Source organism: Anser cygnoides, chromosome 6, assembly GCF_040182565.1.
Source record: "Anser cygnoides isolate HZ-2024a breed goose chromosome 6, Taihu_goose_T2T_genome, whole genome shotgun sequence".
NCBI lineage: Eukaryota > Metazoa > Chordata > Aves > Anseriformes > Anatidae > Anser > Anser cygnoides.
In genome coordinates, this window is record NC_089878.1 from 10,763,224 (window position 1) to 10,778,191 (window position 14,968).

At 41.7% G+C, this 14,968-nt stretch overlaps 1 protein-coding gene across 3 annotated transcripts in view; it reads left to right on the plus strand.

Annotated features, from left to right (window-relative positions):
* The window catches only part of UBE2F (ubiquitin conjugating enzyme E2 F (putative)), a 67,002-nt gene that overhangs the window by 18,280 nt on the left and 33,754 nt on the right, over positions 1-14,968 (plus strand). For all 3 annotated transcript variants that reach the window (XM_066999804.1, XM_066999805.1, XM_066999803.1), the window contains exons 6-7: positions 6,369-6,439; positions 11,655-11,712. In XM_066999804.1, the coding sequence (XP_066855905.1) occupies positions 6,369-6,439; positions 11,655-11,712 (129 nt within the window). The remainder of the gene's footprint in view (positions 1-6,368; positions 6,440-11,654; positions 11,713-14,968) is intronic.

Below are 14,968 nucleotides of genomic sequence, written 5' to 3' on the forward strand. Positions count from 1 at the left end.
AGTTCTGCTGCTTGTTTCCCAGGCTGCTTAATTAAATATCTTTAAAACAAACACACACACAAAAAAAAAACCACCACCAAACCCAAACAAACCTATTTCAGTGGTTATTAAGCAAACAGCCTTCCAGAGGACCTCCAAATGATTGCCGTATCTTATTATAGATAAATAGAAAGCTCCAGAGAACTTTTGAAGCATGAGAAACGTTATTTCATTATTATCCTCTACTAAAACTGCAGATCCTGGCAAGGGAGGTGGAGGTACAATTACGATAAAAATAACTTCAGACATTGTTTTCAGAGTTCAGCTGTCAAAAGGAAAAGATTGACTCCAAAAATGGAAAGCAGTTGGGGCATATGTCTGGTTCTCCTGAATTACTCTTGCTGTTCTGTGTTCTGATAATTTGATATGTAAGGAAACTATATTCATTTGAGCATTTGAGTCGCAGTAATCGCATTTAGAGGTATGAATTATGAAGGAAGCCTTACTTTCTTTAAAAATGTTCAAACTAAATGATTTTGCTTGTTTTTGTAACTTTATTTAACATTTCTTCTTTCCTTTTGCTGGCCTCTGGTGTTGTAGTTCAGAGCTCTTCTTTCAGAGGCTGAAAAACATGTATGGGAGGATGCTGGAGAAATGCGTCCGAGAAGACCTTTGACTTGTGTTCAGATGCACCAGGCCTAAATCCAGCATCATATATATGTAGTGGCTGCAGTCACAGCATTGTTAGTTTGTTTATATATAACAAAATAACTAGGTTGGCATTCCAGAAGATGCCTTCACAAGTTTCCTAACGTTCCTTTATTTATAGTCAACAAATGCATGGGACGTGCACTATAGTTTTTAAAAAGGTCCTGCTTGTGGAGGACCTTAGCATTTCTGAAGCAGCTTGATTCTTTGATTCTGATTTTGATTACTTGATTGTTTGCTTTGGGAATGGGTAAAGAGAGAAAAGTAATGCTCTTTGGAGATTTGGAACTCCATTGCAGTTTAGTGTTTTATTGGGACTGGTCAAAACCAAACCCTGGATCCTGGGCGTCTATCGATAGGCTTCTGTTAGTACATCTGGTGTTTCCAGTTGTGTTTTCTTTTTGGTTTGAAGCTCCCCTTATAACCTTGCCAGAGAATTCCATGTGTGTTTTACACACTTGTGTGGGTATGTGCATACAATAGATATATAGGTGGCTTATATAGATATATAGGTGGTCACTTAAATGTCTGCATCCTTCTGCGAACTTGAATAAACTGAGCCATCACATACCTGAAAAACATGGAGGAGGAACCCTCTGATGTTCTCACCTGCCTGACTTTTTTTTTTTTAGTCATCCTCAGTAAGAGTTTAACCACTGTGGCAATGATGGACACGGGGAAATAGACAAATACACTCAGTTTAATTTCTTAAACTCTTGAGTTTAAGGTATTCACCTGAACAATGCTGTTGCAGGAAAGTACTTGCTATGTGGTAACAGGAGAACAAAATGTTAATTTAGATCTGTTTAATTGCTATAATTAAAAAATCTTCTGGTTTGTTACGGCTCCCTGCTCAACATTGACAGAAAATTTACAGCAAATGTTAACGAGATTTCTGAATCCTGAGCACCTGCCTCTCATTCAACACAAAAGTGAAGTTTGCCTTTGTGCAATTTATTTAAAAAAGAAAAATGCAGGTGGCTGAATGTTGAGGGCTGGCCAGGTTATTCATGAACATGTATAAATTCAGAAATATTGTGAAAATAATATAGTTTGTTTTTCTGCAATGAAACTGAGATCAGTGGTGGTGATGTTTTTAACGTCTCTTTAGAGGGGCCAGTGCTCTTCCAGCCTCCAGGCGAAGTTGGGATATCGCACATCTGCATCAAGCTGCCTGCAGTAGTGCTGAGCATGGCTGTGTGAGTAGGAGTATAACCACCAGGCAGGTCATTACAGCCATGGTTTTCTAGTTAATTTCTTGAGCTTGTATATAAGAAAAAAATCTGGTTTTAATGCTATCAAATGCATAATTTGTAGTGTAGTTTCTGTAACAGCATCCTATAATTTCTGTAGCCAGCTGTTGTCCACATCCTTTATGTTCATTGCTCCTCTGGGGAATTGTCTTCCCCCTTCATTCCTCATGAGCAAGCATTCAGCTTTTGCCTTGGAAGAAGAAGCAGCCGTGTAGGATGGTGGCAGAGGGGAGGAGTGTAAGAATACGTAACTGAAGAGGAAAGATGTGGAGGGCTTTGTGTTGTGATCTGCAACTGGGGCATGCTGCCCTGTCCAGGGAGCAAAGTGCTGGAGGCTGACTTCATTTCTGGGTAAGAAGTGAATATAGGGAAGTAACTTATCCCGTGCTCTATGTATTCCTGACTTGGACATGCTCCAGCACTTGGCACCTGAGCTATACACTTCCTCAGTGCAAAGATTCAAGAGCCTAAAGTATGGGAGGGATGCTCTGGAGCGACCTCTATCATGAAGAGCTGCCTCTTTTTTGTAAGCAGAGCACCCAGCTAGTGAATCGGGCACTTCAGCATCACTGAGCTGCTGTGTGTGGAATCGGGGATGTTTATTCTCATCAGCTGTAAGGAAATAAAGTATTGTAAGGGTTCTTCCACTGTATCCATAATTAACTAAACTGAATGCTTCCTGCAGCCCTAATGAGGGAAGCAGGGTTGGTGACAAGGATGCAAGCATATTCACGTGGTCCTGAACGGGCTGGCTTGCTTTCCAGGGACAGATGGGGTAAAAAACATCCTGAAGGGAGGAACTTACCCTATATGTGACCCAAAAATGTATTCCAAAAGGAATCTGTGCACCTCAGATCTGTTCCTTCTGTAAGCATCCGATTCAGGCTGCCTGCTTTTGGAGCCTAAGGAAACCCTGGTGTCTGCAGATCCCTCTGCTCACATCCAAACTCTTCTGGTCGCCTTGATTTCTCTTCACAGCCAAGACTTTCTTCATTTTTATAGCACTGTTTTATGGGCACAACACAGAAAACTGGTAGGCTTGAGCATCTGATGTTTTCCAGACTCTGTTAGCTCTTCCCGTAAGTACTGGCCATGGTCTGAATACAAAAAGAAAAAAGAATTGTCCTAGGAGGCCTTTTTCCCCTTAAAGTCAGAGCTACTCTGTGATAAGATGCTATGCTGATAGAAGTAAGGGGATTGGTGTTTAGCTATCAAGGCTCTTTTTGTGGCATTAAAAGTCTCTAGAAGGTCAACACTTAATTTTACCTTTTCTGAATTGCTTTTAAAGCTCCAATTTTTTTCTCAATTGTGACGTAGAGGTAATTGCTGAAGTACTGGAAGAAATTTCAGTGTCTACTTCTATATGAGGGCTCCCTGCTGTCCCAGGTAGGGAATGTGGGGTGTACCCACTGTGCTGTTAAACACTACATATTTGGGGAAAAAAATCGACTGTGTGCTTCTTGCCTACAGAAACACTCAGGAGGCTGCCCTTAATACACTGCACAATTCCCCAATATGTTGTTCTTCTCTTATACCCTTGGCAGCTATATTGTGAAGGAAGGACTTCGGTGCAAAACGCTGCGTCCCAGGTACTGCAGCCTACGCTCCTGACGGCGGTGGGATGCTGGCAGAGCAGAAGGCGGTCGGTACTGACACAGATGTTGCAGTAAGGTCGCGAGAGGCAGGGTTAGTTAATTCTGCAGCATCTCCTCGAACTGTCATGCTGTTAGAAATATTAAAATCCGTTGGCAACCCTGTCACTGAAGCATTATTCTGGTTACGCTGCACTTTCGTGAGCGTTTGTGAACAGCAAGCAGAGGCTTGCCAGGGTTTGTGCTTACACAGAGCGCTGGGAATGCTGCTGTCACCGACATCAGAGGAAGCTGGGAACTGGCAAGCCAGATGGCGGAGTGCACAGCAGATACCTTCAGAGCCATGGGCTGCTGCCTGACCTCTGTCTCTGCAGCCTCTGTTTCCCAAGCGCCACTTTCTTCATCGACCAGCTACCCAGAAACAGGAGGCATTAAGAAATGGGAGCAATTGTGTTTTGTTTTTTTTTTTCAAATTAAAAAAAAAAAATCCACTGTCCAGGGGATGTGTGATCTAAAACAAACAAACAAAAAATCTTCTTTTCTGCCTTGAGGTGCCAGCTAATGAAGCAATGGGTGCTGCAAGACTGGGGACCTGATGCTTTAAGGAATCAAACCTGATAAATAGCACAGATGTGGTTTGACGAGGACATAAAACTAAGCTGACTTCACAAGCCAGGGCTTGTTTGCAGCTCCTGTGGTTGTTGGAGTAGAGAGGCTTAGGGAGTCTCTAGTTTTCCAAGGTTTTTATGACATGGGATGCCTTAGGCAGAGGCCAAAAGCCAGGGATTTAGCAGCAGAGCTGCTCTTCTTGGTCCTTCTTTTGGCAAATAAGAAAAGATCAGTGGCTGCTTAGGAACGGAGAAGGAAATCACTTAATTTGCTGGTGTGTTTGAGTTTGGATCTGCGCATGCATCTTCCAGCACCTGAGGGGAAGGTGAGCTTATAAACAGCAAAGTACATGGATTTTGTAAGCTTTGCTGCACAGAGTGTCCCATGTATGACCTGGAGATGGTTTGAGGTGCTCAAGGGAAACATCATGGCAAGGAAAGCTTGTGTGGGTTCCCTGATTTAAGGAAAACTCAGCGATTACTCAAAGAGAAAGCTTGAGGAGAAGTTCTGGCTGAAGGACGGTTTGTGGCAGTGCTGCAGGCCTCCTGTCTGTCTTCCTAACAGAAGGAGAAGGGGAGAGAAAAAGAAAACCTTTGTCTTACTGTCAGGAGTGGGTTTTTCTAATTTGTGGAGATGAAAAGCACTTTGGTGAAAGGATAAATGAATTCTTTTGTAACCGTATTACTCAAAATTGAGACAACAGTTACTTTGCTATGAGTAACTGTGTGGATTTAGGGATTTTTTGTAAAGATTTAGTTTGCATAGAACTCACTTTTTCTATTCATTAATACATTCTCTGTTTGAAGGCGCGTATGGTGAAATTTGCTCTTTTATCTTGAGCTACCAGCACGGAATAAATACTGCTGCTTTCCCCTTTTTTGAGAACTAGACATCTTTCAAACCAGTGTGAGGGTGTAGCTGCCAAAAGGTTGGGCTCTTAGAAAGCTTCCAAGGTGAGCGTTTGGGGATTTTAGAGGTTAAAAAGTTGGAAAATGATATCTGCGTTCCCCTTGCTTTCCGGTAATGGTGTGAGCAGCACTGGGGCAGCCAGTGCCCCGAGGGCTGGATGTGGAGCAGTTGTTGGACCGACATTAAATATCAAACATTAAGTATATATCAAATATTAAATATTTGTGGAGGAAAGCTGATGTCTGCATGAAGAATTGGAGATGTGTTTTGGTGCTTGGGGGTTCTTCTTTGAGCGCCGCTCAGGTATGTTCGTGGTAGCTCAGTATCATGCACACTTTCTTCTCTGTTCTCCCAGGAGCTGGGCTGAGTTTCTAACGTGCATCTCAATATTTTACTGAAATGCTGGGGAACTGAGAACAAAGCGAGCCAAAACACACCACTATGCAGATACAGCTATCAGAGCTGCTTCGCTTCTGGGCTGAGGGCGGCTTGGGAGGCAGGAGAGGAAAATAGCTCCCCATTTATAATACCGGCTTTAATTGAAGCTACGAAAGGACTGGTCTGGCCTGATGTTACAGTATACCTACTATAAAAACTAATCTGTTTGATTGAAAGCTGCAAATCGTAATCTGGAGAACAGGGATGGGATCGTGTGCTGTTGCTTAGCTACTGGCGTTTTTATGACCCGCTCTTTGTTTACTTCCAAAAGTAGAGGAAACGAGGTTGTGTTTTAAGGATCCATATTTCAAAAACTCACTGTGCAATTGAGAATTCTGGTGGTCTTGCCTGAAAATAACTTAGCTTTTAACTTAGTATCTTGAGTTTGGATATGACTGCCCTTCTTCACATTTCCCTTAATACTCCCATTCACTTCTTATCATTACACCCTCTGCTGTTTTTTTTAACAAACCCCCTTGAATAAAAAAACTTGGATAAACCTTCTAGAAAAACACTTAGTAGTTATGCAGTTTAGATTGTTGTCTTACTAGTTAAGTGTTAAGAAACTAAATAACATCGAGTGGTTTTTGGTTTCCTTTCCCTGAAGGAGGTAGAAGAGTGTAAATTTTCTTGGCTTTCTTCAGAATGATTTTTTCCAGGAAAAGGCCCGATACCAGCCTGTGACTTGTAAAGAGTGGAGAGAAGCTAAAAGGGCAGAAAAAGCTGGTGTAGCTGCTGTAGATTATATTATTGAGGTCTTTAACATGCGAACCTAGGCTGTGAATATCAAATATATTTCCCTTTTCAGTTCTGTGACTTGTAGCAGTGATTTGGCTTTATTTTAAAGGATAACATTGCAATTTGTTTTCTATCCTGACAGCCTCCAAAAGTAAAATGCTTGACGAGAATCTGGCATCCGAACATTACAGAGATGGGAGAAATCTGCTTAAGGTAGCAACAGCATTTTTTTATGCCTTTGTGTCACAAAATGTTGCATGTAGTTTTCATGTCAGTATTATTTCTTCAACAGATTTTGGAAATTAGACCAGCGTGTGACCCTTAGGACCACAGAAATATACTAAAAGTGTTCTTGCTGTGCTTTAGAGAGTGGGTAGAATCTGGCTCTTTAGGTTCAGTCTTAACATTTTGTTCTATTTAGGGTAAAAGTATAAAATCCAATCTAGAGGACTTTTTTTTTTTCTTTTTTACTTTTCCTCCCTTCATAGATGAATAGTCCTCAGGATCTGAGAGGACTGAAGGCTTTAGTTATTTTATTTCCAAATGTGTTAAGTGTTTGGAAACTCATAAAAGGTTTCATAAAAGGAAAACAAATAATTTAACTTTGGCAGTAACTATTCTGTATTTGCTATTTATTTTCACATTTAATATCTGCTAAAAGACACACTTACTTGTTATAGCATGCTATAGCAAAAGAGAATTGGGTATAAGTCAAAATAGGAAGAACAAAAGCTCACTTTTACAAAAGGGATGAGCTTATGTTGCTCTGCCTTTTTGCCTGATAGTAAATGTTTCCTCTTCAAAATCAGTTTCTCTGAAACTTTATAAATTCACTGTTTTATCTTGAGTGCCGGATGGTGAAATTGGCCAGAAACTAAACATAAACAGACTTGAGGAGCATGGCTGTCATTTCTCAAGTTAATGGGACATAAAAGAAAAATGAAATGAAGCATAAGCAATGGAAGTAAGACTTGAAGGCTGCTCTGAAAATCCAAAAGAGTTACCACCATGTGTAGCAAATCAGTGCTTAAAAGATATGTATTTTTCCCCTCTAGATTTAAAAATCATTCTCGTGCTGTGTACAAGGTCCTGGCTACAAATGAAGCTTTCCCGGGGTAGTCTCTCCCTTCATAGGCAGGTCAAGCTCGTAGGCTGATAACAGCTAATGAACTGATACCAGTGCTTTTAGCCTCCGTGGTCTGCTCCGTGCTTCCGAGAAGCTAATGCCATCAAAGGGTGATGGGAACCAGCCTCGGACAGCTCAGCACGTACCTGGTGTTGGACAGTGTCAGAGCACGAGCTGTTAGTCTAAAAGACTGAGTAAAGGCATGAATAGAGGAGCTGTTTAAAACTAGTGAGCAGGAAATGCTAGATACCAAAAGAGAGCTAGAAGTTTAAGCTCTGCCTGCAGTGCTGCATCTTCTGAGGTTAAACGAAGCCTCCACGCACTCTTGAGGATATTTCAGTGTTTCGAGTCTTAAAAATGGTTTTAATTATGACAGATAAATGTAGTGTTGGAACATCATAATTCTGCTTAATGAAGTGAAGTCATTTCTTTGGCATCTGCACTGAAATGTCAGCTTTATTTGATTGTCAGATACTTAAGCATATTAAACCTTTGAAATGTCTTACCATTTAGATGGAAAAGCTAAAATAACTCCGACTACTTTATGCCTGTTATAACAGAGAATGCAGTCTATATATAGTACCTGCAATCAACTTCTACCAGAGTATTTACATAAAAATAGCTTCAGGTATTTTTTTAAGCAGCAAAAAAATTTAGTATCAGTATTTTTCCATCTGTTTTCTGCTAAACATGCCTTACACCATGGCTTGTCTTGGTTTTGTAGGTAATGGTCCCCATTTAAAAGATAGCAAATGATTAAGCTTGCATCAGGTTTTAGGCACAAAAAGCATTATTCCTCTGTGCTGTATGAATTGCAGTTATCAAATTTGATCTGGGCTGTACTTAAGGATATTGTTTCCACTCCACGTGTGGATAGGAAGCATCAAGATACCCAGAAAGAAAACGCAGTGAGCTGCTCCATGTTGGTGGATGTGCCCTTCTGCCACTGGTGCTCTGAGCTCATGGCACAGTGTTAAAGGGTGATGAACGCAGAAGTGTTTGGAACTGATGAGTTGTATTATCACGGGTGTATTATCATATAATTGTATTATCATACCTTAATTCAAACTTACCTTGCCTGATGCTTTCTGTTGGCTAAAGGAACCACAGGCTCACAGAAGGCTGGAAGAACCTCAAAGCCCACCCAGTGCCACCCCCAGCCCCATCCAGCCTGGCCTTGGGCACTGCCAGGGCACCCACAACTTCATTTTCTCTGGGCAAAACTTTTTGGAAGGCAAAACTCTTGTTGGAACTGATGCTTTGTGTTGATAAACATTTGTCTGAGATATTCATGTAAAGCAGCCTTCCTCCGGGACTGACCCCCCTCATTACAGTATCTGTTTTTTTTCTTTTTAGTTAAGCTATAATCATGTCAACTGGTGTTTCAGAAAGTTTTAAGCTTGCTAGAGCCATGTAGTTCCCAACTCACTAGTTGTTTTTGCATAATCTTTTTAGGATGCTATGTATTTAAGAAGAAATTTCCTCAATTTTTCTCCATGCACAAGTTAAGTCACAGCAGGAGAAGGTATTTGTGGGAGTGAGTGCTGAACAGAGGGCTGAGCATTCCAGTGGCTGTTTTGGTTACCGTACATTCAGAAATAGCGAGCTCACAGTATTCCCACGGGAACTCAGATACAGGGACTTGAAATCCTGCTCTGGTGAGGTCTTAGAGATAGAAATGCCAGAGCTGAGGAACAGTTCCCACTTCCCATCACTGAGGGTGTGCTTGGCTTCTGTCAGATCTGACTACAGCTGGAAGTCCTCTTTCACCGATCACCCCAGTTCCTAGGTAGGTTACCTGCCTGGTAAACTGCTCGGACCCTGGCACTTAACCTCCCGTCTCTTCTGCAGCAGTGAATGCCTTTAGTAACTAGCTCTAGCAGCCTGACGTGCTGCTGAAACTGCAGAATTTGCTTACCCTTCCCTTTCTGGATGCACGTTCATTCTGCAGCATCACAAAGAAGCAAATCATGCTAGATAAACCTTCTGGCACCCTGGTATGATGCAGCCAAGTCCTGGCAGTTTTACAGTAGTGACTTCAAGTGAAAAACCTGGTGGGTTTTCCAGCCCATCGGGTGTCCCAAAACCCTGCTAGAACAGGTGGCTCCTGTAGCCTGGCTGGGAGCTTGTTGAGGGCAGCTTCTTGAAGCAGTGGGTGGAGGAGGAAAGTTCTGCAGGTTGTGTGATGTGACAACTTGGTGCTAACCAGCTCCTCCGTGGCAGCAGGACTCATCCCCTTTGAACAGGAACTACCTGCAGAGGCTTGCTCATCCCCTAATTCAGGATGTACTTGGCACCTTTCTACTGGCTTTGGTCTTCATTCTGCTGTTGGTTCGTGTGAAGTGCTGAGAGCAGATCACCATTCAGACCTCCAAGCTGCCTGGCAGTTGTATCTAGGTCAACTTTGTGGAGAACGTGAGATACAGTTTCTAGGCACCATGCACAGAAAAAGGATTTGCTTCGGGGCATAATGATCACTGCCAATCTGTAGGAAGAAAGAGGATGCTGCTCTAAAAATTAATTACGTCAGCAGATCAGAAACAGGAGGCAAAGGTACAACTATCTGTCGTCACTGCTTTCCTGCCAGAGCTTTACGAGGGGTATGAGTGTCTCCTCTCCAGGCCTGTCTGCTGAGCATCCCCAGCTGGAGATTTGCACAGAGAGGAGCTTGGGGAGCTTGAAGGGTGTTAACGAGGCTTGGCTGATGTGCTCAGGCACCTTGAGCTCTCTCAGTGGATACTCTCAGGCTTTTTTTATTGTACGTGTTCACTTACTCCTCATTCTTAAGTTTGCAGGGAGCTATGTATGAGCAGGAGGAGGGGAGTACTGGAGCAGAATTCAGAGCAGCAGCCAGAAAGGAAGCTCAAAAAGCCCATTATCTCCTCAAAATCTGAGAATCCTGGCTGTTGCCTGTTCAGTATCATTTTTGTTTATACTTTTGTAATACAAACAAAAGACAGCCACAATATGCTCTTTTTAATGTTATTTAAATTAGTTTTGAGCTGTGCTAGTGTTAATGGCATGTTTAATCTTTTCAAAGGCACAGAAATGAGATTAGCAGTGCGGTTAAGACGGGATAGTCTTGTCCAGTGCATTCATCCTGTTCCTAGCATCTGTACAGGGAACAAGGAGTAATGTTGCACAAAAAAAAAGAGTAATTTAAGACTATTTCACTTTAACCCTGGTATTTTAGTAGTAGAAGCTACTGTTGCTGATGAATTTTTGTGCCTTGATACTTACATTTTCAGTTTGATTGCTTCTTAACAGAGGAAGACACGATTGTGAGATGATGCTTAAAGTTTTCCAGATCCTCTTTCTTATTCAGATTATTGCCTTTGCTCTGACAAATGTGAGCAAGAATTTTTTGTCAATTTTCCAAGACTTCTGCAATTTCTAAATTGTGTGCTGGTCTCCAGTACTTCTCAGAACTGCTGATGGTTTTACCAACAAAAGGTCCAGGAATGCCTAACCAACTGAATGCAGCTCAACACTTCTGTCTTGTAAATGTAAATTACAGTTTATAAGGAACTCTTCTGTAGCAATCTGTTTTTCACAGACTAATTAACAGAGTGCTTCATGATTTCAAGCTGGTGGTATGTGCAGTATTGAGTTTGCCTGTAAAGCCTTAAAATGTCCTGCATGCCATGCAGCTCACCTCCTGGAAGACGAGAAGCTGCCTCTAAGATTTTGCTTTTAGAATTCCCTGCTCTGGGTCCCCAGAGGTTTGGCACACATCTGTTGATGTTACGGCTGTCACAGGGCCTTCCCGAAGAGACAGACCAGAGCTACTTAATTTTCCTGTACCTGATTTTGAGCAGCTGAAGTCCTTTGACAGAAGAGGATAATAATCCTCACTGCTGCTAATTAGTTATCCCTCCAAAAAATCCTCTTAGGGGGATCAAATATGGCAGGACATGGTGCCTCCCACCAGATTTGGTCTACTGGCATGCTTTGGTCTGTCACCAAAGATGAACATGTTCTGGACTGGAGCACACGTGTGTCTTTGTGCTCAGGGGAACATAAAGGCTCAGTGTCAGACTGTGTCATGAGGACTGCTGTCACACTTGGTACGCTTAAACAAAATAATTTGATTTCTTTAGCAAAGCTGAGCTCAGATCAGGAAACCTGTAATGAGCTCTGTGAAGAACGTAGTTCTACGACACTGGTACCAGATGCAAGAGGTCTGTAATTCTAACAATGCAATTTCTTCCAATGTTGTTAATGCTTTGTGAGAAGACTTCTGCCAAAATTCGTTTAACTAGAAGTTACACTGTGTAATACGTTTGTCTTTTTTTTTTTCAGTTTATTGAGAGAACATTCAATTGATGGCACTGGCTGGGCTCCAACTAGAACATTAAAGGTACCGTTTCCTTTTAGATACATACCTCAAACTAGATAAACCTTTTCAAATACTTTCATGGACTTGCAGAGAGACAGGTAATGTAGTTTGCTGTAGAAACAGCTGTGTGGTTTTGTTGTGTTTCAACTTCTGCTGGTGACAATACTGATACAACAAGTACAGTGCTGAGTATAGAAACTTTTGCTAGCTTTAGTGTAGCTGATTTGACTGATAAAAAGTTTAAAAGAGTGATAGGACTGCGGATGACCCCAAAAAACTACTCTCAGTAAAGGTGATCTGATTTCTTCATGGTTTTTAAACCCAGGCAACAAATACAAGAGCATGATGTCAGCAGGACTAACAGTAATTCATAACCCTTGCAATTTCCATTGCATTTACATTTCTGACAGATTAATAGGCTCTCTTACGAACTTTTTTTTTTGCATGGAGAAGATTGGGAAAGTGTAAAGGGCACAATGTGTTTGGGAGAAACACCACGTGGTGCACAGAATTAAACTGCACTGCCTTGAATTTTGTTTCATCCCAAGTGTTTGAAGGAATGGGCAACATGTCTGCACTTAAATACCGTGTAAGTGGGGCAGTCTTAGCTGTCCTAATAACTCCAGGAGGGAACTAACTGCCACCATGATCGCAGAATGGCTTCAGAGGTCGCTCCCCCAACAGCTGGGCGGTGCTAACAAGTTCAGAGCCATAGCTCCTGTATGAAATACTCTTGGGGTGGTCACAAAGAACAGCTGCTTCAGTGCAGTGACTGCTCCTGTCTGGAGATAGAAGGTGCGTTGTTGTCCATTTGCTGCTGTATGACCTTGCTGTCAGAGTCTTGCAGAGCATTGAGCAATAATTTCTGTAGCTCTTCGCAGGAAACCTGACAGAATTGGTTCTCAAGGAGCACTAGCTAGGTCAATAAAGGGTACCTGTCAGGTACTTTTCTTTTTAAAAGGCAAATTCAAAAAGAATTTTATCGAATAATTAATCTCCTTTTTGGAGCTATGCACCTTATTTGTCTCTAAAAATCTCTTCGTGAGTGATCTGATTTCCTGTAAAAGTGAAGTAGAATCAGTGTGTGTTCTTTTGTGTTTTTTCTCTTTGCTTATTTTTCATCAGTAAATACGATTTTTTATTAGCTTAAGTCAAGACACTGGGTAATTAAATTAACTGGTTCTGTTCCTGTATTTCATTCCCAGAGAAAGTTTTTCGACTACAGATGTTTAAGCTTCAGACAATTAGAAAATTACTATACCAATACTACAACTCGACAAGAATGCACATAGATTTTTCTTTTTGAGCTTTGTTTATTATATTTCTCTGGGAGATTAAAATACTGCTGCGTGTAAAGCCCATGGGTGCAAATAATTATTAACACTGTGCGTTTGACTTCCTATCCTCAGTGAGGACGGAAGATGAGTATTAATTTTCTTTTCCGTTCTATTCTTGCATCAGTTTACTAATTGCATGTGATTCATTTCAAAGAGGAAACGTCCTGGAATTTCAGCTTCCAGGAGAGTCAAGTTGCTTATTATTTAAGTAAATTATTTATGAAGTAATTTAGGGCATTTTTACCTTCCATAAGTTAAAGCAAAATAAATCTAGCATCCCATCTGGATTTCCTTACTCCCATTCGACATTGAAGCACCACAAATGCGAGGTCATATTTTATAGCTTAAAATCTGTAAAGTTTAATCTGTAAAGTTTATCATTCTATGCCTTCTGTTTTCCATTTTAAATATGCAGTTTCAGTATGTGTTCTCTCACGTGTTGTGTGATCACTCCCTGTGATTTTTGACACGTCATCACAAAGCAGAATTACTGCCCGTCGGTCCTGACTTCAGAGTTGTGCCTCTGCAGAAATGTGGTGATTGCATCGTTGCTCTAATAGGAAAATAGCCTCAAAAAGTCAAGCAGAAATAGCCACTGGGGATGTCGGGAAGCTGCGAGCTCTGTTCCCAGAGCGGTACTGTTGAAGTTTGGTGTCCAAGTGCTCAGATTCCAGGCTATATACAATTCTGAGATGGAAAACACAGAATTGTGCTGGTTTATCTGCAGCATAGCCGCACAGATGAGGGATTTGCCATCTACATTAATCATTCTGTGGTAGATACGTGATCACTGCACACCAGAGAATTATGTGGAGCTGTGTGTGAGGGTGACTGGTGGCAAACTGAAGCCATTCGATCCGACACAGCTAGCTTTTATCTCTGCACCCACTAATCCAGCCTTCCTGAATCCTTTCCAACACTCAGGCACCGTGGCTGGGAGGACATTGCTCATCTCCCCAAGCTGAATACCATGTGAATTTGCGCAGTAGCACTATGGAAAATATCCGGTCCTGGCCAGTGGCAGATGTGAAAGTCAGTGTTTTGTACTCCACTCACTGAGAATACACAGGCAGCCTGGTTTTGTGGAGGAATAGTGCCCGACTTTGTCAAGTACAGTACTCTGAAATACTGCTGAAATGTTTTCTTGGAGAATGGGGGGATGTATTGGATTTCTACGACAAATGCTGTCAGATGTTACTGATGCAGCCGTTCTAAGTGCATTAATAAAGCCATTTAAATGGATAACAAAACCCTCAAAAGCCACAGGCACAAACCAAACCAGCTTGGCTGTAGGTTTTCTGCTACTACATCCATTTGTATGTTACATGCTTTCAGAGGACTTAAGCTTTAAAACTTTCATATTGTCCCATCTTCCACATCCTTGCGGTGGCAGCAGAGCTCTTGAATGAAAATTCCTTTGAAATAAACTACTGTGACTTTGTTTTTTTTTACACTTTTGGTATCAAGCACGGTGCTTTCTTCCACTTCCCATTGCTGAACGTGTTTCCATGGACTGCAGGGAGGTGCAGCCTGTGTGCTAGGGAAGGGGCTAAGGAATGTGCCTGGATTAGATATGTTCTAAGCAAGTTGTAAGGAAAGTTGGGTTTTAACCCTGAAGAAGATCATGGGTAGGTTAATATTTTTAAAACAATCTATATTTTAGCACCAGTGATGCAATTGCAAAGATTGTCTGTATCCATAGAAACACTCCTGAGCCCTAAATTCTCAGATAACTTCTGGTAGCAGCTTGCTCCACAGACCAGGGACTGTGTAAAAACTGATGCAATACTTCCTGACTGATCTTCCCAGTTAATCTTTTTGCTACTTTAGAGCCAGCAGGAGCTCACTTACCTTTCTGTCTCTGAACCATGAGGTCCTGCATTGTTTTACTTGCATACGTCTGTCTAAAATAGTGTTCAGGAAGTGGGAGGCAGCAGAAG